Source organism: Pezoporus occidentalis, unplaced genomic scaffold (genome assembly GCF_034315485.1).
Source record: "Pezoporus occidentalis ecotype Australia unplaced genomic scaffold, CSIRO_AGI_Poc_V1 ctg26, whole genome shotgun sequence".
Classification (NCBI taxonomy): domain Eukaryota; kingdom Metazoa; phylum Chordata; class Aves; order Psittaciformes; family Psittacidae; genus Pezoporus; species Pezoporus occidentalis.
Window position 1 is genome coordinate 1,973,572 of NW_026914502.1, and position 27,678 is coordinate 2,001,249.

Sequence of the window (27,678 nt, forward strand, 5' to 3'; positions counted from 1 at the left end):
TGTTTACTTCGATAAGCAAGAAACTAATGGCAGGAGCACCGCTAGTCAGAACAATTCTGGTTTTACAACTGTAAAACATTAGATAAAGTACAGACAATCCATTTACAACACATGATGAACCGCTGTTTCAGAGGCTATACACTATGTCAAATGCTCTTGCTATTGGTCATAACTCGCTTACCGTGAATATGCTTACTAGTTCTTTTTTGTCAATACATCCGTTTCCATCAGCATCATATAGCTTAAAATACCATTTCAATTTTTGGTCAATTTTCCCTCGTATAACCAAATTTATGGCGGCTATGAACTCCAGGAAGTCTATAAATCCATCCTAAGAGAGAAAGAGAGAAAAACCTATTTAACAACTTTTGTTTTCTGTTCATTCTGGCAAGTTCACAGAAACAGGTCATCAAATTCACTATAACACACATTGAATTATAAAGCACCTTAACATAAAGTCTCTTCTGTAGTGTTTAAAAAGGATATGCTCAACTGGAAGCACTGTAGGGAGGGGTATCGGCACAGGTTTGTTCTCTGAAAGCTGGGGCAGTGGGGGTGAGGGGCAAATATGTTCTGAACAATCGTAATTGATGTTTTTTTGAGGAGAAGAGCAAGACTTCCACATGTGAAAAAGGGGAGGCTGGGATCTGTGGTTTGGGGCTAATGAGATGTCTGCAGCAGAGTTGCTTATATTCATATGGGTACTGCAGAACTATGGATGACTTCCAGTGCAACAAAGCTGTTCCAGGTGTCATCCATCTGAGAGATCATGTAGCAAGTGTTGTACATGATAACTGATAACCTGGCATGAACCCCAGGTACTGTGGTTTATCCATATAGACATCAGGTCTCTCTGACTAATGCATTTTGCATGGGATATAAAGCCTGCAAGTCGTAAACTAGTTTCTAAACAGTGAGGCTAGGGGTATATTCGCAGGGAAAGAGTATTTCAGATCAATTTAATTCCATATTTTCTGCTTCCTTCTCTGAAGCTACTGATGGAAGCCTGTCAAGGACAGGCCTCCATGGTCAGCTTCCTCTGTTTCTGTTCACAACGTGGTGAGGATGGAAGAAACAGTTGCTGAAGTTGGAGAGTATTTGCTCCAGCTGTTTCTCATGTGCATATAAAAAGAATTAACAGCTGGTAAATTTAATCTTGTGATCTTTACGTTGGTCAGAATCCAGTTGCTTGGAAAGACTGTCATCAGTTTCAGATGGTCTCTGGGTGAGAAGAGAAGGTTGGATGAGTATCTAGTGGGTTTAGCATGTTGCTTATTTTTATTGTCATATATCAGCAAGTGTCCTGCCAGTTGAGGTTTTGCAGTCAGCAGGCATTAATCTGTCCTCTAGGCTGTACTACGCTAAAGGGAAAGAAGTTCTGTAGAGGTGCAGTGCAACTCATTGCCACACTTCTACTGCTTGTTTTGGTTTCTAAGGCTGTTTGGCAGAGTGGCACCCAAGAGATAATCCCAATGTTTCAAACACACTGGATTCAAGGTACATGCAGAAATGGTGTGTGTGTAACTGTTGGGGACAGATTCCTTGTGCGGGTTCTGCTGTAGCTGCTGGATTTACTCTGATTGCAATAACAGCAAGCACAGCAAAGGCTAAGACACCATTGAACCACTGTTTGGGATGAAATGAAATTTAGCAGTAACTACATGCAGTTTTCAAACAAGGTTAGGTGCAGTATTAAAAGCAGATGCTTTACCAAAAAAAAAAGACAGATCATGTACCACAAACTTAATGCTTTTTTTTTTTTGGCACACCAGCTGGAATTTCAATTTTACGAGTATTATTTCAAGAAGCATCTCATCAAGTATTTCACTGAGGGCAAGGTTCATTTTGCTGATTACATTTCCATCATCTGATTTGATAGATCTATTAAAAATGTGGTTAGATGTGTTTCACATTGCTGCTTTTTTATTGCATTTCATGCTACTTACTGAATCTACAGATTAATTTTAGGCTTGCTGGATGCCCATGACCAGATTAATTTTCTTCTTTCTCCCTTACATTTCACTTTGGATCTTGGAAAATGGCATTTTGTTTGCTTTCGTTTTGCATCTCGGTTTCACTGTTGTTGCTGTGACAAAACATCAGAAGTTTGGACAAGGTAATAATCAGCTTAAAGTATTTGGGTACATAATTCTGATCTGGTGAAAGGGACTGAAAGCTAAGGTCAAAAAGCTTCCACCCCTGAAAAACACCTGAAGGAAATTGTAGTTGCTAGGAAAGCCCCAGCCACATTCCATAGACATGCAAGGACCAGCAGCAACATGTTAACTTCAGCAGCACCAGGAATAGGAACACTGAGAAGGAAGACAGGTTCATCTACCTGATGTGGAACCAGAAGCATTGTACAGAAGCACTGATGAGAAATGTTCTGGTTTTCTACAGCAAAAAACATACACTGTAGGAAGCAAAAATTACATGATGTAGAAGGCTATGGCGATCTTTCTACATGTACACAGCTTTCTCAGATAAATACTGTGCTTTTCGCAGTAGCATCCAACAGCCTCAGAATAGTACATTAAATAATGAAAAATATCATAGCCGTAACATATGAAGATCATCCTGTGGTTCTGGGAGTACAGCAAATAATAGAATAAATGTGTGATTTTATTAAAGGAACACTGCCGTTCTGATTTACCCATCTGCTGCTCTATAACCATTCACAATACAAGTATGTAGGTAGGTCCTTATGTATCTCCAGCATGCACATTAAAGTAACCATTGAGCATTAGGAAGTCAGTAATTCACAAGCAAAAGGCTACCATAAAAATAATAAATTATATCATAATAAAATAAAATTAAAAAAAAACAAACCAAAACCACAGCAACATAATAAGCTGAGCATAATTATCAGTGGTGGGAGATAAAAGTAATTTACTTCTGGAGCTTTACTGTGTCATTCCAAAGGGCAAATTTCAAGTACTTTTATTAAATGGAGTTAAAGCAGGTGAAGCTTATTTGCCAGTTTAGGACTGGACAGATTTGGGTGATGAATGTATTTCTTGTCTATGAAGGTTGATATTCCATGTCTGTATGCTGTTGGCCCTGCCTTCCTTGGCTGCAGCACATCTGGAGGGATGGTGAAGCCCTGCTCCCTTCCCTGCCTGAATAGGGAGAACCTGCTGGAGTAAGCTCACAAAGTATGTCCTCTGGGTATAGTGTAAAACAAGGGGACAGAAATGTCCTGGTGTGCTTCTGAGGAGTGGGTAGGAGATACACCAAAACCAAAATGGGTTAAAACTTCTTTTACAGGCCCCAAAGTCTTCTGGACTTTCTGCTTAACATAGCAGACTTCATAAAAGTATGCACTTTTCCTTTTAGGCTCTTCATGGACTGACCAGATGAACTTGAACCTTAAGGACGCATTATGGTTGTGCATGTGTTTATGCCCTTCGATGCTGTAACTTGTTCTGCTTTCACTGATGAGTGACTATTTTAAAGCTGCTTGGAACAGTCTTATTCACAAAACAAAGACAAAAGAGGGCCCCAAAACTGGAAGGAGAATTTGCTGATGGCATAAAATTTGTCCTCAGTAGCTGTCGCTGAGGACACCACCAGTCCTGACTATCCCTGCCCAGGGCTCAGGCCCCATTTCAGTTGTTCATTAGTTACTGGATCACCTGAGGAGAAAGCAATTGAATTTTCTCTTTTTGCTTCAGAATGTCAGCCTGTGTGCAGCTGCTGGAGGCTGCTCGCCTTTGTTTGCTGAAGATGGAGATGTGTGTCCTGCGAGGGCAAAGGCGGGCAGTGAAGGATCGTAGCGTTACACAACAGCAGTTAATACTTCAGCCCCAGAGCTGTAGGAGGGGGCATTATCCTTTCAGTTCCCAGAATAGCGTTGCTAATCTTCACAGGTCCTTAAAAACTCTCACAGCTTCAAACTATTTGAAGACAGATTAAAACTAATTGACTTCTCGGCTACGAATACACCGCTGATGTGAACAGGCACGGCAGTTCAGAATGAGCTGAACTTGGTGTTTTGGCTGCCTAGCTCTTACTTGAGAGTGGTTGTCTAGCAGAGTTGATGCAGTGCTGATGGGACAGCCAGCCATTTCCCACGACACAGCACAGCCATGCCTTTGGAAAGGGACAATTTCCCTGCGAAACCTTAGGATAAATGAATTCATCGTCTCTCTTGGAGCACTGAGGACATTACCAAGGATCTATACGCAATAAGCAGTGCCTTCCTTCCAAAATTTGCACCTGAAAAAAAGCCCTATACTCAGCCTGATATCAGGAGAATAGCTCAACAGGTTTTATAAGGATTAACAAGTGTGCAAATGTAGACGGTCTAGGTATTTCAAACCTAGGGGTTAGGACATTAAGCCACTTTCCCACCCCCTGTCTTTCAGAATACTGCTTAAATCTCGTAAGGCAGAGAGAGGACACACAGGTCAAACAGCAGATTACAACAGCTCAGAGTAACAGTGAAATTTATAGCTAATCCTGTGTGCTTCTCTCTTTCTTTCTAGATTCCATTTCAAATATAGCTCTGCTTTCTCTACCCTCAGAAGCCTGAAGGAGAATTCATTTCGCTCCATTTCATCTCCCCCCCCCCCCCCCCCCCCCATTTCCTTGCATTCTTTTTGCTTCTGAAGACTTTCAACTGTTCCTCAAAGGCTGTATAAGCATTATTGAAGAAATACAGAACTATTTGTGACTCTCTTACTTTGACACATCCCTAAGATCTGATACTGGAATTTGGGGCTTGCAGAGCTTCAGATCCTGTACAGGCTGTGGCTGGAATCACCAGTTTCCTAGCTAAACAAAGTTGGCATATATCATGGAGTGGGGGGAGACTCTTGGCAAGCAAAGTCTGTTAGGTAAGGATGAAGAATGAAGCAGGGAATTAGGAGTGGCAGATTGTTAAGTGGTTTTGTGGTAGTTGCATACCCACTGTTACATAAAGAGATGAGGCTGTACCGACCAGATTGTTACACAAGGTTCTACTTTGCCCAGGTGAAGAAGACCTGTGAGATATGGAACCCTTGTGTTAGAGGAGTTGGAAATGCAGAGTCAACTGTGTCCTCGCTCTCAGGTTTGTAGGCTACCCTGGTAAAACCTGGTGAAATCCAAAATGTTAAGGGGAGAAACAATTCTGTTTCTTTAGTATTAACAACTACTCCCCAACTCCTTGCCATCACTCATGATTTTGTTTCAAGATTACTGGAAAAGGAGGGAGATAAGAAAATCATCAAGGTATCGGGCTGGGTCCTGTGTTCAGCCTGCGGCATGGCACAGCAGTGCCCAGGAGGGCTCTATTGAAGGAGAGCATGTACTTAAGGACCTAGCCCTCTGTTGTCATTCCTGGGTGATGGAGGTCAGCTTTCTGCACCATAATTTGGAGCCTCTACTTGTGCTTTTAGGAGCATCTTTCCCAAACAAAGCAAGAGAGAGAAGGCTGAAAAATGCAGCCATGACCACATAACACATTTTTCAGCAAATTTCTTGCTGACATATCCAGGATATTTTTCTTTGACAAACCGAAGAATGTATCAGGACAAGCCTCCAGGGATATCACTTGGAAGACATACATGTCTTCTAGTGGCAAAATGCTCTATTTGGCAGATTATCTTGGATGCCCCTAGATAATGGTTTTAGGAATTAATGTCTGATGGAGTGTTGCAAGAAGGCTTCTAAAAGTTAAACACATACACCATCATTCCCCAGAGTACTTGGTATTATCAGATAAAGGGCCTCGGGGAAGGAAAAAGTTAATAGTCTCTACCGTCTTTCAGTAGGCATTTTACGTCTGTAGAAACCAGGAGATTATAGATGATGTTTTGTCACAGGAAAGCAAGTACCAATTTCTTGGCATTACAGGAGTTTGCAGCTAAGTTGGTTAAAACCGATTTTGTCCAATTTCTGCTGCATCTTTTCTGCAGTTGTTATTTCCAAAATGTGGGTCACCAGCATCATTGTCATTAACAAACACGTGGATCACGATTGCGTGTCTCCAGGTGTTTCAAAGCAACACGTAAAAGATAAAGGTGAAAAAGAAGAAAATGTAAACCTGGAGTAGCCTCTGACTGCTCTATTTGTAATTATCAAGGAAATAAATAGAAAAAGAAGGCAGTTGCACTTGTAGAAAAATACTTAAAATTGCTTTAAATAAAAGCAGCACATTCTTGAACTGCTTTTCATTAAAATTACTTTCCCCTTTATCTACATCATTATTTAACAAGTAGAATGTAAAAGTAATTATGATTAATTACACAACGCTAATCTTCACTGCCTAATCACGCAATGTGACAGAAGTACAGCGTTGGCTGGTAATGGTAGTAATATGCTCCAAGCGCTTTGTAAGCTTAGCGAAAGCTGTGGAGTGCGTGCTCATTTGCTTACATGTAAGATGAAATTGTCAAAGAAACCCTACACATGTTGTTAGAAAAGTGTAATTGCTTCAGTTTAATGTGTAACTGTGGGCACTGAGTAACTGCAGAGTAAATAACTCTAAACCTGTTTGTTTTAAAAACGGAGCGTAGGGACAGCACAATTCAGTGGGAGATTCTGCTGCTGATTGCTTTTAGATAAAATTGAACTTCATTCTTTCATATTCCTCCCTTTCTATTCCTCACATTGAGTTTTGCTGCCCTTTTTTTCTGTGGGACATTCAGTGAAAATGTATACAAATTTAATTCATGTTAAAGAAAAAAACCCAAGGAAAAACATTAAGCCAAAGAATCACTTGACCAAACCTTTAGGTTTTTATTGTAGTAGTTTTTATTAGTTACTAATTTTTATTGTCAGTAGATTTTGCAACATAATTCTCCGTACTCAGTGTAGTGATTCATTTTCCCTAGGTCTCTTGGCAGTGTGGTTGGCATTAGAGCTTCATACAGGACCTATGGGCTGGGCTGTCTTAACCTGTGGATCTTAGTTGCTGGGTCCAGGTGTGAAAAAGGGGACTCCTGATAGCCAGCTACCACACTGTTGGTGGATGGAGTACATCTGCCCTTGCACCACACACAAACTGTGTCTTGGTGTGCTCTACAGTGTGGTAGACCTGCTGCCCAAGTGCGGCAGATCTCTATTGCAAACACAGTGAGCCTGGACGCACTGCACACAGATGGCAAGGAAAGAGCTGCTCAACAAGGTGGGAACACTCCATGGTGTGCACTGTGAGTACCGCCGCCCCCTCATATAGCTTAATCCAATCCAGCTAAACACCAAAACTGTGATGCAAGGAAAATTCATCTGGATTATTACTTTATAGAACTTCTACGTGAATATTTCAAACTTTTGTTTTTAAAGGCAAAATTCCTTGGACATTCAGATTACCCTGTTTGAAACAAAAAAAAACAAAACCCAAAGTGGGCCATTGAATTCTGCAACGCTGTAAGAGAAGTCTGCGACAGACCTCACTTTAATATCCCATGTAAAGAAGCAGCCTTCCACACTTGGTGGTGCTGTGCCACTTCTGGGGAATCTGGTCTGAAACTTTTAGATACGTGTACCGTCAAATCCTGGAGTCAAGAATTCAACTGTACTGACATTAGGCAAGTGATGATTTTAATGATAATGTTAACATAGGCTTTTAGCTGGCAATGACACATTATTACAGCCTAAGTTAGTACTATCGCAGAAGTAAGTCCTGTGCCAAAGCAGTAGAAAACAAGATTAAGATTGTGAAATTGCACCAATAATTGTGGGAGGCCCTTACTAAGTAATAGATTTTTACTTTTTCTTAAATTGCTATGTAAAATTGGATGTAAAAAAATTCTAGAGGTAGTTAAGGAGTAGAACAAAGACATTCTTGAAGACACTCTGTAAATAAATAGTGTTTCATGGAACAAGGTGAAATAGTCGTGAATGATAGCTTCTATTCTATGGCATTTTTTATAAGGCTACAGTACCTTTCAAAGGCAATTAAGCATTCTTAAAAATAACTATAACTACACTGCCTTGAACACAACAAAGTATAATTTAACCTCCTCCTTATTTACAGCAATCAGGCTAGTTACTATGTATTTGAGTAATTTTATGCAACATTGCTGTAGACTAAGGAGAAGCAAATGGGTTGGCTGTGGGGTTTTTTTGTTGCTTTTGTTGGATTTTGTCTGAAACAAACAGGGAAAGGATTTGTACATGTATATGTCCGATCCAAACTGCCCAAATATTTCAGGAAGTAAGAGGTGTAGATTTTTGTTTCTTCTGACAGAAGGATTCTTTCTGGCTAAGAGATGCTTTGATTCTTTATTTTCTTCTAGCCCTTCATTTAGAATCAGATTATATCATTATGGACACGCAGGCTTTTTTTGCTGAGGGTACAATGTGATAGGTATGACTGTCATGAAAAGAAACCAAGTTTTCTAAGTAGTTGTTGTGAAGTCTAATTAGAAGCAATTGTGAGACTGAAAAAGGATTCAAAACCAGAAAAAGCAAGAGTTCAACTTCTCTGGGCAAAGTGGTAGAGCTATCCACATGTGCTGGGACAACTCAAGAACCATGGAAAAGGAATAGTGTGAAATATAGCATGTCTTGTCAACCACAATAGTAGCCCCATAGTGTAGTGTGCAATACAGATGTTGCAGCTGCAACCTTGGTTAAGGTGGCTGGTTAGAGTAAGCTAAGAAAAGTATATTTATCCAGAGAGTTATTTGAGCCTGAAGACATACCTAAAACGATGCGTACAGCTGAACTTATGTTTGCACAACTATTTAAAGACTTAGGATACAAAAGGGAAAAGTTCAGGAAAATTTGGGAAAATATTTCTGTAATTATCATTCTCTCTCACTTTGCTTTGAATAGCTATTAACTGTTGCACCCAAGTCTATTGTGTCAACTTCAGTAATGCCTACAAACACATAAGGATGCTGCAAACAGTCTAGGCAGTTCCTTAGCAGCCTGTCAGTTCATATGACAGCAGCTGTTCCTGGTCTTGAGGACACATCACAGCAAGACAATCTGAGAAAGGAAACCCAACTGAAACCAAATTTTGCAACAAAGGAGAGTTAGCAGGGGTGCCTTGAACCATTATAATTAATCCCACAAGAGGTGGAAACACTTAACACTTAGGTTCCATGTAGTGTTTGAAGTGTGGCTTCAATGGCAGTCATTTTATTTCATCTTTTAAAAGCTCTTCATGCCCTCAATAAGAGCGTGGAAGGCAACTGCCACCTAGTGCTAGGTATCCATTGCATAGTTTGGCCGTGTCAGTCTTTAACAAAGTACTGTCTTCAGTAGAATCTCTTGCAAGTAATTGCCTCGTGTCGATGAATAATACTCCTCTGTCTCTCACAATTCTTAAGAAGGGGAAAAAAGTGGAGGGAGAAAACAACTGAAAGTCAAATAAAGAGTGAATTACATTAATCACCAAAACATCTCTGAAAATATTACAACTTCCTATGAACATTTACACTTGGAATATGAGGTGCAACCACTTTCATAGAGGATTTCATGGCTAAATAATTCACATTTCCTTCTGCTACAGTACCTGAGAAGCTATACTTGGCTAATCCCATTCATGCCCCTGTAACAGGAGAGGATAACATCTATTTGTAGCTGGGATGCAGAATCAGATGATGAAAAGTCTGCCTGAAAATCTGAACTACACAGACACAGCAGGACAGTGGGGAAGGAACTAGGATGAGTTAAAAAGGATTGGTGGTCTGCCTCCCAACGTTTGTCAGCATTGTGCAAAGTACAAGGAGTGTACTTCAGGGAAAGAAAAAGGAAAGAAAGATTATTATTACCTGATCTACATTAAGCAGCCTGGTGTAACTGTGTTCTTTAGGTTTTAAAATGGATTCCTTTTAAAATCTTTCTTATAGCTCTATTCTGCATAACGATGTCAGATGAACTCTGGTTTATCCCAGAACTACTTTACATTTTAAATGAAAAAGCACAAACTAGAAAGAGGATTGCAGATGGACATCATCTGGTGGCCCCTCATCAAAAGATCTCTTAAGCTTTTTGCTGTGGAGTGTCCGTTTTTCTGTGTCTATCACCTTTATCTGTGCATAAGAAATGTAGCAGAAAATGCTGTTCTCTGTTGAGGACTGTCCGATGCTTTATAAAGTCTTAACAGAAAATCCTTTAACTTGCATAATTTTCCTGTGGTGCCACATACCTATTCATCTTCTTTATTCTTCACAGTATATCCTACCTGTTAAAATCCATTTTGCTCACAAAGCAACAGACGCTTAATTCCTGTAGTCGGTTTCAGTTATTGCCAAAATAAGCAATAAGAGAACTACAGCAGCAGCATCCCATTTCCAGCGCATCGCTTCACACATTGAATGGCTATGCAAACGCTTTCCTTCACAGGTAGTAAGAACACAATCAGTCAATCAGTTCTTAAAGTGTTCAATTTTGATTTCCTATGATGGCAAAGCCAGTAGAAGCGGCTGACAATGATTTTTTAGGGTGTGTGTTGAATAGTAGCAGTGCTGACTATAGGATGCTTCATTTGTTCTGTTCAAAGAGCAGCAGACACTTCCTATATATTATGGATACACCAGACATTATTTTTCTCCTTTAACATTGGAGTAACCTCATTTTGAAGGACGTAATCTCTCTGAAATATGAGGCATATTCTCACACAAAACCTAATATACATCAGTATACTTGGCAACCACTGAAGTATTTTAGATAAACATAACAGTTTCCTCTCTAAAATTCATTGTTAGCCTGCATGAACTAGGACTGCACGACAGTTATGCATGGACCGAGATGCAGAGGGAACAAAGAAAGAAGACATTCAGCTTACTTGTATGTGGTTGCAGCTTTTTCAGTTTTGTATTACAAATAGCTTGAGTCAAGGAGACAGAGAATTTGTCCATAAAATTACCTAATAAAGGGAATCTTTAAAAAAATGAACCCTGTTGCACTTGTATTTTACTAAAAATGCTATTTCAAAGGCTTTTATAGGAAGCTGTGGCAAAAGATAAACCTGCCATTTATTATACCGCCGATGCAACTGCATGCATAATACTTAGAAGTGTTACTGTATCTGTCATGAATAAAACACTTGCTTAACTGCTGGTTCCTGTACTCCTTGTGGTAATCTCAGGTAAAGTTAACTTAACCATTACAGTTCTGAATGTTCAGCATCTTTATTTTTCACTGGAGCTAAGAATGATGAACAACAACTTCCAAACTTCAGTAGCATGTTCCTTTATTTGTTTAATTATTAGCAAAGCATCCCACAGAGGTCAAGGAAGTGATGTAAAGTCTTGATGTAGAACCCTTGCTTTTAAGAAATGTGGAAGAATTAGACATCTGCATGCTTGGTGTACAAAGTCATTTAATTATGAAACAGCTAGTGGTCTGAACAAGAGACATGCCAGAAATGGTTAGCAGTTATTTAGTGTGTTCCTGAGAAGAAAGCTTTTAGGATATAGCCTGCATCACTGGTCTCCAATAGACACAGGCACTGCTTGGAAGCAGCTTTGATACATTAGGCAGGCTCACTCATAGGGCCAGAGTCACGAATACCTGTACAGTACTATGTCACAAATAAACATTCAAAATCACTGGGTTCAAGAAGCCATACAGCAACAGTAGCATTGCCTCTTTGGCACGATGAGTTAGTGCAATGCTCTGAGCTTACATGGTCTGCCTGCTGCCAAGACCAGTGGTAACCTCAATTTCTACCTGTGAATAGTGCAGTGAAGATGTAACCTCCCTGTTATACCTCTGCTGAGGTCTGACACATAATCGTGTCCAGAAGTGGGGAGCTGAACTACTCCATTATCTCCAACCTAAAGAAATCAAGGGAATGATAAGGTTTGGCTTGTAACTGAATACCTGCTGATAATTCCTTTTTAACTGTTTCCAATTGTCAAGTTGTTATTTGGTTTTGGTTTTGTGTATGGAAATCCTAAGTAGGAGGAGGATGTCAATAACAAACTTCATCTGGAAGCAGCAAGTCTAACAAGGAGGTGAAATGCAATTCAGAGCTGTAATTACCACCTTAAGTCCCACTGCTACCCTAAGAAGTTAATATTCCTGACCTGACCTGCTAGAGTTTTTAAACTGGGCATACATGAAACACAGAGGAGGAATTCTATGCACCTTTTAAGAGTGTTTTATCATGTTATTGTATAAGAGAATACCTCCAAGCAAGGATGACCACAACACAAGGAGCATTAGGCTGCTATAGTTGGATTTACAGATTAATCTGAGGCCTAACACTTTAGCACAACTTTATGAGCATTTGTGAGAAAACAGAAGCCTACATAAGAAAAGTGTATTTTATGCTGAAAGTAGAAAAACTTACTAAATCATTCAACTTTTCCAGAATGAATTTCTTTAGATTTAGATCAACTCTAAACTAGCTCCCAAACTATATGCCTTCTAGCTCCAGCAACAGAAGTCATAACAATTTTAATCTGTAAAAGCCCCACTGTTAAGCCTGGTATGTTCTGGCCACAAGAAGTTAGATATGCAAAAGATCAGGTCAAATATATATCTATATATATATATATGTAAAAGTCAGCTGGGGGAAGCAGGGAAGAAGGATCAAGTTTGCTAGCTGTCTAGCTCAACAGCACTTCTATATAAAGTGTACTAATAAGAGAAAAGATATGATTTCTATCAAGAAGTTTTATATACTTCACCACCCATTGGGATAACAGCCCCTTTATTAGAAAGCAACAAGCAGACAAGAATGCAACAGCAAAGGAAATAAAACCTTGACCTACAAACCTGAGATGCTGCCATACGAACCTGAATGCAAGCAAAAACTCAGGTGACCAAATTATGTCTGCATTTGTGCATTATGCATGCAACCATTTGCATCTCTTTTGTGGTTTGGAGATGAAAGATTATCATCTGTTTAATATTGCATTGTGCCCAAATGTTCTACGTAATGCCATGGAAGGATAATAACCCCTTATTTGTACAATCCTAGCTGATATTTCAGAGCTTCCACTCAGCCATCCATTGACAACTCCTCACACATCTGTACTTAACTAAAAACATTTTTCTGGATCAAAGCCTACAATTCTGCCAAAAACCCTGGGGAGGAAAAAAAGCAGTAGGAAATGGTATAGGACAAACAGTGAGTGTACAGAATAAGGAGATCCTTTTATTTTGCCTCATTAGTAACATACAATGTTCCTTTCTCCTGCCCTGAGAGGCTGGTCTGGTGCCACTTTAGTCTTAGTTTAACCACATAAAAAGTGTCATATCCATGTACTTGAAAAGTGTTGATGCTTGTTATTTCTAGAGGTATATTTTAAAAGACAGTGGACAAGGGGTAATGATTTGAAACTGAAAGAGAGTAGATTTACACTAGATATTAGAAAGAAGTTCTTCACTATGAGGTTGGTGAGACACTGGCACAGGGTGCCCAGAGAAGCTGTGGCTGCCCCATCCCTGGCAGTGTTCAAGGCCAGGTTGGACACAGGGGCTTGGAGCAACCTGCTCTAGTGGAAGGTGTCCCTGCCCATGGCAGAGGGGCTGGAACTGGAGGAGCTTTAAGGTCCCTTCCAACCCAAACCAGTTTACGATCAGTTTTGGTAATAAAGGAAAAAAATGTATAATTAAACTTATGAAAACAGAGTGCTGTCAGCAGTGTTAGAATAGAAATAAAGGCTGTACGGTAACAGAAATGCAATCATTATACTGAATAGAGATTAAAATACAACCATTCTGTAAAGCTCTGTGAAAAGTTGTCACATAAATCCTATAACTTAAATTGTTCCTTTCCATTTTTTGTTCTAAATAGAAATCTCCGCTGGTCTCAAGTATTCCAGATTTAGTTCTGTTTGGCTGACATCCATCCCTAGCACGTTTGATCCTCACAATACCTGACAAACCTCTACAAGCATCCATAGGCTAGTGGCAACATAGATTTCTGAGCTTTCTTGCACTCTGGCTCGATTCCCAGATTCCCAATTGCTCTATTGTTTAATACTCATTTCTCTGCATAATTTTTCTTTGGCCTTTTTTTAAACAAAGTTTTTGTTTTGCTTTGTTTTGCCTCATTTTTCTTTTAGCTTGGGAGCTGATCTGCAGGTTGGGATGCCCTTGCTGTAACCGCAGATCAACTCTGCATTACACAGAGAATGGAAATCTTCAGTAAAGCTAGGTATGAAGCACCTGGGAAAAAAAGAGGATATCCATAGGGACCAGGAGAGGTGCTATGCTAAGACCCTCCAAGAGATGTTCAATCACTATATATGTGCTAGTTTTGAAAAGTCCTTAACTGCGAAGGCTGGCAAATGCATAGACTTGCTCTACCTGAGTGGCCCAGTCCCTTTTTGGTAGATGGTGGTGAGGTGCTGGTGCTGGACAGACACGACCCTCTTTGGCAGAGACTGCTGTTCCAACCCACCCAGTTTGCTGTAATCAAGCAGGCCACCCCACGTTGCTCTAATATCTGTGTCCCCGAGCATTACAAAACAGAGACATGGGAGAAGACAGCAGGAGGAAATGCTTTCTCTTGTATTGACTATACAGCCATACCTTGCTGTCCCCCAAGGACAGCTCAATGGTGTGATGGTTAGGAATGTGACGGGTGACTGATCAATTTTCATGCAAGACTGAATTTCTGGTCATTTCCCCATTTTCCAATTGTTTAACCTTGACTGCTCTTGGTTTATCTGAGGAAAATGAGGATGGAGACAATGACAAGGTAAAGTGCAGAAAGAGCAAGAAAGTTCCCGGTGAAAAACGTTGTTCAGTCACACATCTTTCAGGATGGTGATCCCAACAGCCACGCTGAAAACACAGCGTGTTCTGCAGCTGCACAGTCCTGATGCAGCTCCTCCTGCTCCTCTGTTCTTCACACTGATGCCAACTGTCCCTCTATGCTTAAAACAGAAGCCTTAAGCACCTCCCCCTGGCCCAAGCGTCTGCTTTCAACTTCTTACAAGAAAAGTTGCTTTGCTATCTGGTAACTTGATCACTTCATAGAATCATAGAATAGTTAGTTCACATAGGAGAGTGATAGCCTGCATAGCAGGGGGACACAACTCTGAAACACCAGATAGAGAAGTAACAATTAGCCTAATTCTGTAGCAGGAATCAACTGATAAGTGCATTAAATACAAGTTTCCTTACTGTTGGTCAGTCCTGTAGCCCTGCTTTTTATTTTTCAGCTTGCAGGAGCTGAATTCCTTCTTCCTCTGTAAGGTCAGGGATGGAGTTATTCAGCAATAATACTTCCGTACTGTTTAGCATCTATACAAGGAGGCTTGGTGCTGAGTACCTCATGAAAAATGGCAACTTCCCTCCAGCCTGACTTAAGCCAGAAAGCAATCAATATCCTATAGGATCAAGTCATTTTTGAGAAGGACTCACATTCTCTTAACACACTATGCTACAGCTCTCCCCACAAGGACATCATTAAATTTAACATCCTATACCTCAAAATGTGGCACAGGAGTAAGAAAGCTTGAACGCTCCTCAAGTGCCCATGAACTTCTGAAGACTAAACAGGAAGACATTGCCATTGTTTAACTTGAACCGGTCCAGCAGGCAAAGAGCATACAACAAACTGGGTGTGTTGCCTTTCCACCAGAGGACAACTCTGAGCCCTGGTCCTGATGTCTAAGGAGACTGGGGACACATCTCATGCGGGCGTCTTGTTTACAGGCAAGTGCTGACTGGAGCAGTGAGAGTGAGTGAAAAGGAAGTGAGGGGAAGGGAGGTGAAAGGAAAGACATAGACAAGCCTCTTGGGTATGTACAGTGTGACAAAACCCCCTGAGTTTTCTCCTTCAGCCATTGTGCTCTGCTCTTAAATGAGCAGTCATTGTGTCAAACACCAGAGAAAGACAGAGCACCAGGGATGCAAACTTTACATGATATGACTTAGGTTAAGAACTGTCCATCCGTAACATACCCAGTGCTCGTCATCCTTCGTCTTTGATCTTTTCCACCTGGATAATGACAGCTTTCTTGCATCTTTTCACATGATATGCAATCCTTGCTCTCAGGATCCCAATTGGGCATAGGGAACCTGGGAGTTGCTCACATCTACCGATCCCTCTGCCCTCTCTCCTACTTTTGCCCCCTGAAAAAGCACGCATTTCCTCTGCTACTTGCTTCCAAGTAGCAATTCTTGGGGAACTGTACTCATGGTGACTGAGAGACATGAGAAAGAGACCACTTCACTGACTTAAAGAAGGGGCTGTAAGAGACAGACCTTTTGGTCAGATTTTGTACTTTCTGGTAAAAGAATTTAGAGAGCAATGTTAAATTACAGTTGAAATAAAAATGATTATAAAGTAATACCTGTTTGCAGGATCCCTTTAGTTTAATAACAATAACCAAAATACCTGCAAAAGACAGCAAAAATACCTGGGGAAAAAGTGATCTGATTTACAGTTCAGTCTCACAGCATCCCTCGCCTCTAGTAGGGGACTGAAGCAGTATAGAATAGCTGGTATTACACCTGACAAAAAAAGGAAGGTGGGTTTTATGAGGCACAAAAAGGCTAAAATTTATAATCCACAGCATAGTTTGACAGCACTTAATAAACTCACAGACAAAGCGTGTGCTGGGATAATAAAGACGCTACAGAAATTGCCTGGTTTAGAAGCCAATGGCAATGGAGAATTTCTGCTTTTACAAATAAAACCAGAAAAATTCATAACAACGTGAAGCCGAACTGAAGAAATTAATAAAGCAAAGCCATTTCATAGAACACCGAAACAATGGGTACAGAGACCAGCTTGTGTAGAGGAAGCCCAGTGAAGCAATTCCAAATGAGTTCCCTGTAGCAAACTGAATGATGATGAAAGATGATAAATTACAGTATCTATTGAGATCTACATTAGAGATGCCAAGAAGCTTTCTGGAGTCTGCACAATATTCTGGGAATTAAGAGGATACAAACAGGCAACAGCAGGACTATTTACTTGCACTGAAAATGACAGTCCTGTAATAAAGAAGATTGCTGGTTTAAGGACAGACTGGTGCTAAACTGCGCAGGCACACAGAAAACACACACTGCAGGTAAAGCAAAACTGACTCTGTAGGGAAACAAGGGAAAAAACCCATCAGATTCATTAGTCCTGCTCTGAAAATGGTATAACATCTGTTTGGTTTTGAAGGGGATGATGTAATTTAGGTTTCTTTACAAGTGAAGAAGGTAATCTTTGGACAGAGTTTGACAATAGAAGTTGCTCTTTTGTTTTTCAGTGGACAAACCCCAAACTAAAACCCTACCAAACGTCACGGGAGAATGATCAGGAGCTACCTTGATATGAAAAATGGCACTAAAGATGACATTCTCTTTCTCTCTTGTGTGCTGAGAAAACAGCAGTAACTCAGCCGTAGGCAGCAGATACTAAATCCCTGTGTTGTGAAACAAGGAGGTCACACATCTTTCCACTCCCATAGATTCAGCTGATTGCTACCCGTTTGAAGTGCAAGATGAGAAAAGGCAACTGCTAGGGCTTGAAGTGGCAAATGCCAAGATTAAAATGCACTTGAATAGAAATCTTATCTGCAGATTTTTATCTAAATTCCTGTCATCTTTGCCTATTAACCTTCTGTCATTTCCTCTTGATTTTTGAATCCACTCTGGCTCACTCCAGCTCACTCCCTTTGTCTTTCCTTAGCAATTTCTACTGGCTGTTTGCTCTGAAAAAATGCCCTTTCTCACCCTTCTATGACTGAGCTCGTGCTTCTGGACTTTGTCCTGTTTCTCTCTTCTTCCATCCCCTTTCACTGTATGGCTCTGCTATCAGATGCTGGATCTGACCGGTGCCAAGCACGTACAGACATCTGCTACTGCTCATTTCAGTTGCAGAGGGGAGATGCAACCAGAGAAAGATCATTGCAGGCATTACCATGTCCCTGCCTAGCCAGCTGACTTCAGAGCGTAGTTTTCTCGCCCCTATCCTGCCGTCTCCCTCTATTAATTCCGTTGCCAGTTGCTCACAGGCACATGGCTACTCCTCTGCCCTAGCCAGCTTCAGAGTCCATTTATGTCTATTAAAGTTGATGCAGTCTTCCCCCAGCTCAAGCAGACAGGGTGGGATGTTTCTGGGGGGACTACCTAGGTGGCCCAAATGAAAGAGGGCCATCTGGACAAGATACAAAGCTGTATAAAGAGGAGGTTAACCTACGTAATTCTGCTTTCCTCTTTCTCTGCATGTTACAAGGAGGACCAAGCCAGCCTTTCCTTCTCCTGTATTTTCATCAGGATGTAATTTGCCTTTAAGGACTGTTTTCCTCTCCTTCATAAACCAGAAAGATTTTGCGCTGATGAGACAAGTCTCTAGTAGGACTCAACCTCTCATTTCTCCACCTTAGAGGAAAGAACTCACCAAATTCTTGCTAACTCAAGTATAGGACTAAGGAAAACAGAAGTCATTGCTACCCTCTATGGCATTTTAACCACGGCATACACAGTAAAGCATGTGGGAATATACACACAATTCCTTAATTATTCTCTCATTGGAAACACCGATGAAGCCCTGGCGCAGGTTCCTTAGGTCACGGTCACATTCCGTGTGTGCCTGCTACTATATTCCCACAAACAATGGATGGCTTGGGTTTGCCTACGGGCTTAAAACTGAACAGAAGGCAGCGACCATTTAATAACACCTCTATAGAAGCCTATTATGTCCGCTTTATTTCTGTACTACTGCTTCACTATTCCTGACGTGGAGATTATGAGCATAGCACAAAGATACATGTCCTGGTGATGAGATAAGCAATTGTGCTTATCTTAGTTGTGCACAGTCTAGCCTAGGCTTTTATTTTTGTCATTAAACTAAGCCTTTACAGATGTGCTTTTGTGGGTATCGTTAGCTACACATGCTACGGTGCACTGGTATCTATAAATAACCAGCAGACCGTGCATAATGAAATAACAAGTCTTATGCTTCCCACAGAACCATCGGTAGCGCGTTTGTTTTCATTTTCATGATTATGGGAAGTGCTCTGAGATAACGGCTTTACATTTGCTATTTGGAGTTCAAAGACTTAACACAATAAGGGCCCACTCCTGAAGCCGTTATTCTTATCCAGGTTTCTAGTTGCAGAAGGAATGCACCCTCCTTTGCCAGGAGGATCATAGAATAGTTAGGGTTGGAAAAGACCTTAAGATCATTTAGTTCCAAACCTCCTGCCATGGGCCTTGCACTAGACCATGTCACCCAAGGCTCTGTCCAACCTGGCCTTGAACGCTGCCAGGGATGGAGCATTCACAGCTTCCCTGGGCAACCCATTCCAGTGCTTCACCACCCTCACAGTAAAGAACTTCTTCCTTATATCCAATCTAAACTTCCCCTGTTTCACTTTGAACCCATCACCCCTTGTCCTGTCACTACAGTCCCTAATGCAGAGTCCCTCTCTGGCATCCTTGTAGGTCCTCTTCAGATACTGGAAGGAAAAGTCTGGAATACTCTACTTTTGTAGCTATTGCAGATTCACTGATACTCCTGAACTCGGGGCTGTCAAGAGCTTGGGCTGTGCCTTGCCTTGTGGGCATCAGGGAACTGCAAGCAGGAGTAACAACCTCTGACTGAGGACAGAGAGGCAGTGCAATGACTATTAACTATTAGTTTCGAGTGGTCTTATTAGAAATGAAAGAGTCCTCTCATCCAAGCAAAATCTGAGAGGCCAATGAAACGCTCTGGCTCCAACTGGTGACAAATAAAGAGATTAAAAATAAAGAAAATAAAAGAAAATAAATAAAATAATAATAAATAATAATATATATAATAAAATAAAAATAATAAAAGAAATAATAAAAGAAAATAAAAATAAAGAGAAAAAAATAAATCCCTGACCTTTTGTGTGCTGATAATCTGGGGGGGGGAAGAGTGTGTGTGTGGGGACCCTGGTAGTTTAATTGTAGAAAAAGTAATTTAAGTTATAATTCTTGGTTTAGAACTTAGGATTCTAATTATTTAGAATTAGTTTAGAACTTAGATTTCTATAATTCTTGCTTTAGAAGTCCTCAAAATATTTACATTAAGGGCAGTATCTCTGATTTAGCCCCCACCCCAGTGACATTTTGATGCCACAGGCTGTTTTCATGAAGGATTGCAGCTTAGGCAAATTGGATTTGGCAGTTAATAGTATTACATAGAGATCCTTAAACAACTCTAAGTCTCAGCTTCCTATTTTCATCTACCTGCACAACCCAGCTATCTGGAAGATCTTTGGATATTAAAGCAATTTTTTTTTCCTTCCCTCCCCCCCCCCATCTCACCCAAGAATAAAATCCACTGAGTTAAGCATTCTGGAAAAGGGAAAAGCGAGCCAATAGAGGGACACATCCGTAAACATTTAACGTAAAGGAGAGGCGGTCTTCCCTTATTAAATACCACGGGTTTGATTGGAGATGTCCTTCTTGGTGCCTGAAGTCTTCCCCAAACCAAGCAGACACTGAGCAACGTGCATCTCCTAGTGGCTCCAGTTAGGAAGGCAGGGGTCTGTTGCAATTACTAAAGAGCGCAGCAGTATTTGTCTTGTGATCCCTGTCCAAGTGCTTTTCTGGGCCAGTGGAGAGGCGGAGAAACACCCCAGGGGGCCAGAAGCCATTGCCAGACTCTCCTCCCTCTTCCTGCATCTGAGCAAATGACCACGTTCATTCCCGCATGTTGTTTCTGTCCAAGTATCAGCTCCGTTTCCGATGGACAATGAAACTTGCTAAGATTTTAACTAGGTTTTCAACAGTTTCGCTCCACAGCTTGCATTTCAGTTCCGTGAGGGCTTCAATTAGCTCACAAAGAAAGGATGAGACACTATTTCTTCCTTCTACTCTTTGAATATTTATTTCCATCTTGTCATCCTTGTGCTTTAGTTTTGTTATTTTTATGTTTTCTTTGCTTGCTTTACATTTCACTTATTTCAAGCCTCTCCTGGAAAGCTGGTATCTACTTATTTTATTCCTACCTCTTCCTGTTTTTTGACTTCACTTTTTCTACTGAGTTTCTTGCTTCTTTCTATTTATTTTTTAGAAGAAGGAACATGGTCTGATTTCTGATCTATGCACTAATTCAAATCTACCTTCCTTCCACTGCTCCGCTTTAAAAGTTGGGGGATATTCCAAGGGGTGAGGAGGGAAGTAAACCAGCTGTATCACTCTTTCACAAACTTTCCAAATAAGAATAAAAATGGTGACAATAAAACAAATATTAAACCAAAAGATTCATTCTAACTGTCCAAACCAGCAGAAATAAGAAAGGGGGGGGGGGAAGTATTCCCACTTATCTACTGCTTCCTATTTAGTATCATTATGCCAAAGTCCTCTACTGTTCATGCTAATGCATACATTTCACGATGACAAACAGTCCAAGAAAATGCCTTACCTGATTCATATCAAAGACGTGAAACACCCGCTCAATATACATGTTTGCTTGGGGGTTCATATTGTGTAAACCCAGTATTTTCTTGAACTCATGGAGAGTAATTTGCCCAGAGGGGCATTGCTTCATAAACCTCTGGTACCACTGACTGTTCTCTATTGCAGCAAAATCATCAGCTGATTCCCCAGCACCCATAGCACCGTCTGCCCTTCGTCTCTGTCCACACTGCACTGTTTGCTGTTGAGTAGAGCTCTAGTGTTCCCTGGCTCACCTCCAACTACAAATCAACCACAAACCAGGAGCTGGAAAACTACCACAAACCCCATAAAGATCCCTGCAGATCTGGATTAGGTAAAAATAGAAGCTGCATGGGATCATCCTTCATGATCTGTTTGAACATCAGCAGGCTTGTCAATACCGGGGTCCTTCTCTCTGGCTGGGGTTACCTGGACATGTGCTCAACCTGCAGAATTCTGCTGGGGCTCTCCTGAAGACAAAACATGATATTTGTGCTCATGTTGCGTAAGATCACGTGTCAGGTTTGCAGCTTTGGTACTTTTGCTAGCTTACAATGCTTTGCACCTAAAACTGCAGTGGCTGAGATGACTTTGAATGCTTGCTATGCTGTAAAATGGTTTTGCTGTGCTTTATTTGGAGACCTTTGCACTCAGCCTTTTGGAAACAGGGAGGATCATAAATCCTGCAAGATACTGATGATGTGCATGGTGAATCTGGTGTGTGCCAGTAAGCGTTCACCCAGCTCAAGGAAGATTATAAACGGACCATAACATTAGCATTGAAAAAGAGATGTTCTGGTAATCTCACAGGAAACATCAGGATATATAAATACAAAACCTGGTGAAATTCACCCACCAGAAACTGAAGAAAGAATATAAATCGGGGCTACTGAGATTTCAGAAGTGAAGGCAGACTCTTCATGACTCTCAATTCAAAGTACATGCCTTGAATTTGACTTAACATCCCATCTAAATCCAGCACGTGCTAAAAACTTTTCAAATCATCTTAAGGTAAAAAGAACTAGGAACATGTCCTTATGTATATGATGCTGAAACAGTAAGAGCATGGGGAGCCACTAAAAGTAATCATGTTGCGTCATTTGCATAATCTACTTAACACTTTCTGTTCACACAGTCTCAGTGATGGGTTTTCAGCTAATAAAGTGATAGGAAATTGAGCACTTTAAAGCGCGGCACATTCAATGCCATAGAAACTGGAGACTGATAGAGGCACCTTCAGCAGTTTCAGGTGCAGGGAGAAGCTTGCATCACACCAAAGTCTGGTGTTTGCTTGGAATCTCACTTCCTAAAAGCCAAATACATGCAGCAAGAGATTAGATCCCAAATTCTTTTCTAGTAATGTGAAAGATCTGGCAGTGATTTTACCATCATGGCAGCAGGCGAAGTTTGATCCTCTTAACAGAAGAAAAATAACATATAAATGTCAGAAAAAAAAACCATAATCCCAACCTGAGATTTTCAACTTTGAAATACAATTATATATTGCAATGGGCAAGACTGAACCATAAAGACTGGATGCATCTCTGAATGTTATGCCCCTTCAGAACTTCGTGTAGTTTCTTTCACAAACCCATAAAACCCCTGCTTATTCTATTAAGAAAGAGTTAAGTAGTTTCTGCCAACCAAATTAGGTAGGTTGTTACTCCACTGAAGTGTAAGGGAGGGAAGAAAGACTTGATTCATCTAACTTGCAGAGAGCTGAGTCATCTTGAAAAAGATCCTCTAGGTCTGCTAGGCATGGAAAGGAGTCAGAGCTGGATTTCCGTGTTAAGACCAGGATCCAGAAGACAAATGCTTTTTTGATTGTGCTACACATAAGTCATGCTCCTGTTAGAGGTGTCGAGGTAGTCAGTGATCAAGAACATTATGAAGATACTGGTACCAAGAAAGCCAGGGCTAAGACATAAAAGTCCCAAATGTGTTACTCTTGACAAGCTGGTATGCCAACTGCTCATTCTTCTTCTTATATAGATCTGTTTCCTAATCCAGCCTGAAGCCCTATAGACTGACTTCACAGGAAACATACATTACAGCACATAACCATACACATCATCTCAACCTAAACAGACGTGCTGTGATTTCTCACTGGGGAAGCTTATGAGATCCTGACATGTGGCTTGAGAGGTCAAGGGCCTTGGTTGCCACAGGCTTTTCAGTGAGGCTCTCAAGACTTTCAACAAGGTAAGAGGACAATAAAACTGAGCTCAAGCCTTTCTAGAAGCTATATGTTGCATCATCTTAATCTTGTAGTTATCATGTTGTCATTCCATTAAAAATTATACTGTTGCTAGTTCATCAAAACTAGACTGGGGGGGAGGGATATTATTAAGAAGGAAAAGGTAAAATAGTCAGGTAAAACATTCTGGTTCACTTGATTTATTTCTCTTAAGTGTTTAAGCATTTCTAGCCACTAAATGATACAGATAGACTGGACAAGGACAAAAACTTGCCAGGCTTTTATCTGGGAGTAGATGCCACATTCTTCATATTATTTCCAGCTGCAAAAGGACGCAGACTATACAGTCTCATGTATATAACTGTTCTAAATGTGCCATTCCAGTTCTGCCTTCTAAATATCTTTTCCTGTGCTATTGCTGCAAGAGCTCAATTGAGAAAGTACGCAATAAAATCCATGCCTCAGATTGCAGTAGCTAACGAAGGGCTGTTGCAACATCTTGCAGAATTGGAAATTAATACCAAATCTTTAGTGGGAGCTCATTATTAAATAAGGAGGTTATAAGCCTAGCCTAAGCAGTTTGATAGTGGATTTTATGAAGCCCAGAAGGCCAAATTGTCGTTTAATGTCATTAAAATGGGGGTGTGGGGAGGTGTGTTGGGGGTAGAGTTCCAAACAGATAAAACATCTATTTCTGTCTAACATGGAACATTAATTAAACGAGCTCTTCAGGGAATAGCAAAATAAAAGCCTACATTTATATAGACTCTGTCTTTCGTTCTCTAAATCACCGCAGCCTGGCAGCCCAGCTCCACCCTGTATCCTCACCAGGAGGAAAGGAAACAAGTGCCTGATTCTTTTGCCAGCTAGCTGTTGCCTTAATGGATGAAAGCTGAATTCTGTATGAGTAGGTCATTCATTCTGGGTGCGTCCCTGCTACCCAGCTGCCAATTTTGTATGAAAACTGTAGGCTGGAGTAGGCTGGAACGCCTACTCTTTCCAATTTCATTCACATATGCCAACTGATTAAAAAGTTATGGGGAAACAGGAGAAAGGGGTCAGAGATGGGTGCACAGGACTATGTAACAGTCAAACTCTGATGCATGTATAACCTGGCAAGCTTTAGGCATACGTCTTAATATTCATCAGGTAATTGAGCAAGCTACTCCCTGGGTGCTAAGCTATTTGCAGTGGGAGGGAGGCCCTGCAATTGGTAACCTGTAAAAAAACCAACCGACAAAAACTCATCCTGCTCCCCCTGCTCTTCCTCTGCCACCCAAAAAAAGAAACCCAAAGCTAACCCCCAAAACCCCTAAACAACACTCAAACCCCCTCAAAAGCTCCCCACCTTTTTGGCTTGGAGTTCTTTCCCTGCTTAGACAGGTTCCAGGTTTACCTAAAGCTTGTCTTCATACAGAATGACTAGCTACATTTACTACCTCTTTCTTTTTCCTTACAGAAAGGTACTCTTAAATAACTTAGACATAGCAAAGCTCTTCTCACAACTGTAACAGGTTGGATTGTAATGCTTGAATTGTATAAAAAGCAAATGTCAGCATCTATATGCACATTCTCAGTGCTCCAAGTAATTTAAACAAGTGAAGTAAACTGTTAAGAGTTTTGATTTCATGTAGTATTACAAAGACTGCAAATAGTAGAGAAAGCTGAATGGGGTAAGATGGTAAAGAGCAGCTGTGCCCTGTTTGTGCCCAAGTTATTCTGCACTCTTTGCTTGTACTGGATGAACCATTTACTGCATACAATAGATATTTTCAAATACACAGACCAATAGCAGCAGTAGTGGCAAGTTCTCCTAGGCATTTCTGTTGTCATAAAGCTATCTGAAGGATACTTTTATCTCCTCTTTCCACACCCTCATGTGTCTCATGGCAAACACTCAGTTTCCTTATGCCTGTGGTTACTGGTGTGCTGTCATCTTGACAGAAGCCTGATTTTCCAAAAGCAATTCTTTCACATTCCAGTTTTCTGGAAAATAACTGAAATCAGCTGCAGGTTCAATACTTGACAGTATTTGTCTAAAATAAATTTTGGATCTATTTCCAAATGTTTTCCAAGAGCACATTAAAGCTACCCTGAAAAAGCTCTTAGATAGGCTCAGACCCTGTCCATGTGCGTCACGCAAGCAAGTTGGCATTGATAAAGCTTTATTGGGGAACACAATACATCAATTTATTAATTGAAAAGGACACGTTAAGTTAACCATTCCTGTTGGTCCATTTCCATGTTTATGGACTAGAAATTTGCTCATCATCTGTAATTAGCACATTTACTGAGTTAGGTGATACTACTTAATTGAATTCCAGTATATTTAACCGCCTGGTAATTGGCAGGGGGTGGAAAAGAGCATGCAAAGAGCCTGGTTTTAGAAGAACAGGACTTGAAGTTCATGTAAAAAAAGAATTATGTAATATAAAAGATATAAAGATATATATAAGTATATAAAGAATTAAATAATACCAAAAAGCCAAGATGAACTGGGGGTGGGAGCGTGCGTGTGGAAGTAGGCATAACAAGAGAACTGTGTAACAAAGGTACTGACTCCGGGAATTCTTAGTCTTTTGGGCACCATACAATTTCTGGAACGTATATAATTCCTTTCATAACAAAGAACAGAAAGGCCATTTCTGGAAATTGAAACTGCCTGGAGTAGTCCTGGCTACAATTACGACCAGTTTTAACCTGCCACTAAAGTCGTTCATGTAATGTAATAACACCTTTTCCATTTCAGCTCTGAATTTACTGAGATCAGGGTTGTAGGTAGAGAACACTAATGCTGCTTTCTTTTTTTGTCTTTTTCTTAGTAAGTTTTTATACCATGAGGAGACCACCTACTCTATTATCTAGAAGCAGACTTTGATTTTGTAGTATTGAAATATCAGTCAAGGACAAACACTTCCATAGGAATTACAGATGACTCTCAGAAAGTCCCATTTTAGCTTAAGGGAAAAATAACAAGGCACAGTCTTCTGGATAAGTCTCATGGCTAGAGGAGACCTCTATGAACACTGAGGTTGAAGAACATAAGACAGCAATGCCACTGACAACTGCTTTTGGGATGGCCTAGCATGTTAAGCAGTACAATCAGGATGATGGATCAAAACCAGACAGATAAGTCTTTGGAAAAGGGGGATTGAGTGATACCAAACTAAGCCACAGAAGGTGCTCAGAATGAATTGAGAGACAAAAGGCAACAGAAGGAATCATAGTGTGTCTGTGTTGCATTTTGTTAAAGCATTAATACCTATGGATACAGCCAAATGCTGCTTTAAAGCAAAGTTAAAACTTGCAATTATTAACACACACTGAAAACAATAACAAAAATCCAGGCTTGAAAGATGAGGAACCAATCAAAATGTCCTGGAATGACTGCATGCAAGTTTCAAAATGGCAAAGTGTACTGGGAGCAAAGCATTCAAAAGTGTTTGTCTGCCACTTGCGCTTATTTGCCTCCAGTTTTCTGTTGAATCACCTCTGAATCACTTCTCTTACCTCAAAACAGTCAGCATTGCCAGCCCTCTGAGTCATGCCGCTGAATGCATCAGATAGAAAGCCAGGAAGTTAAGAATGAATTCTTACCTTATTCATGTCAAATGTGTGAAATACTTGTTCGACATAGCTGTTAGCTTCTGGAGTAAGTCCATGTAGATCCAGGACATGTTTAAATTCATGCAGACACAGCTGTCCGGATGGGCATTCCCTCATAAATTTAGTGTACCAGTGGTGAATTTCCATAGCATTAATGTCATCCGCTGATCCAGCAGCACCCATAGCATCGAACATACCAGGTAACCTTTTTCAGTATTTATTCATCCAAATGTTGATTCTTGCTTCTCAACAGCAATCATTTAAACACCAACTCTGCTTTTGAGAGCTACTTTAAACCTCTTACAGATCACTACTAATAGAGACTAAGTAAATATAGCACCCTAGAGAGATTACTGGTGCCCAGTTTTAGTGCACCATGGTTTTATCAGCTGATTACAGTCTTTGTGCACAGTCAGTTTGCAAAGCCTCAGCAGGGCGTGAGGACCGATTAATGCTGATTCTCATCTCGCACTGGCATCTGTGGTGCTAAAGCTGTGTAAACTGGATGAATATTGAATAAGCAACATGCAGGGACTCTGAGAGTAGTTTCCAAACCTTTGCTTTAATAATTCACAAGGTTTCAACTAAACCTTCAGCCCCATTTAAATATTTGGATACCT

The 27,678-nt window shown here is 40.6% G+C and overlaps 1 protein-coding gene across 2 annotated transcripts in view; it reads right to left on the reverse strand.

Moving 5' to 3' along the window:
- The window catches only part of GUCA1C (guanylate cyclase activator 1C), a 33,526-nt gene extending 6,130 nt beyond the window's left edge, over positions 1-27,396 (reverse strand). Inside the window, exons 1-2 of one of the 2 annotated variants that reach the window (XM_062623936.1) lie at positions 27,050-27,396; positions 182-331 (exon numbers count right to left, since the gene is read on the reverse strand). In XM_062623936.1, the coding sequence (XP_062479920.1) occupies positions 182-331; positions 27,050-27,253 (354 nt within the window). In that variant the 5' untranslated portion in view covers positions 27,254-27,396. Of the gene's footprint in view, positions 1-181; positions 332-21,241; positions 21,464-27,049 lie in introns of those variants that run through there. The other variant, XM_062623937.1, reaches the window with a different exon arrangement.
- Positions 27,397-27,678: the final 282 nt, after the last annotated feature.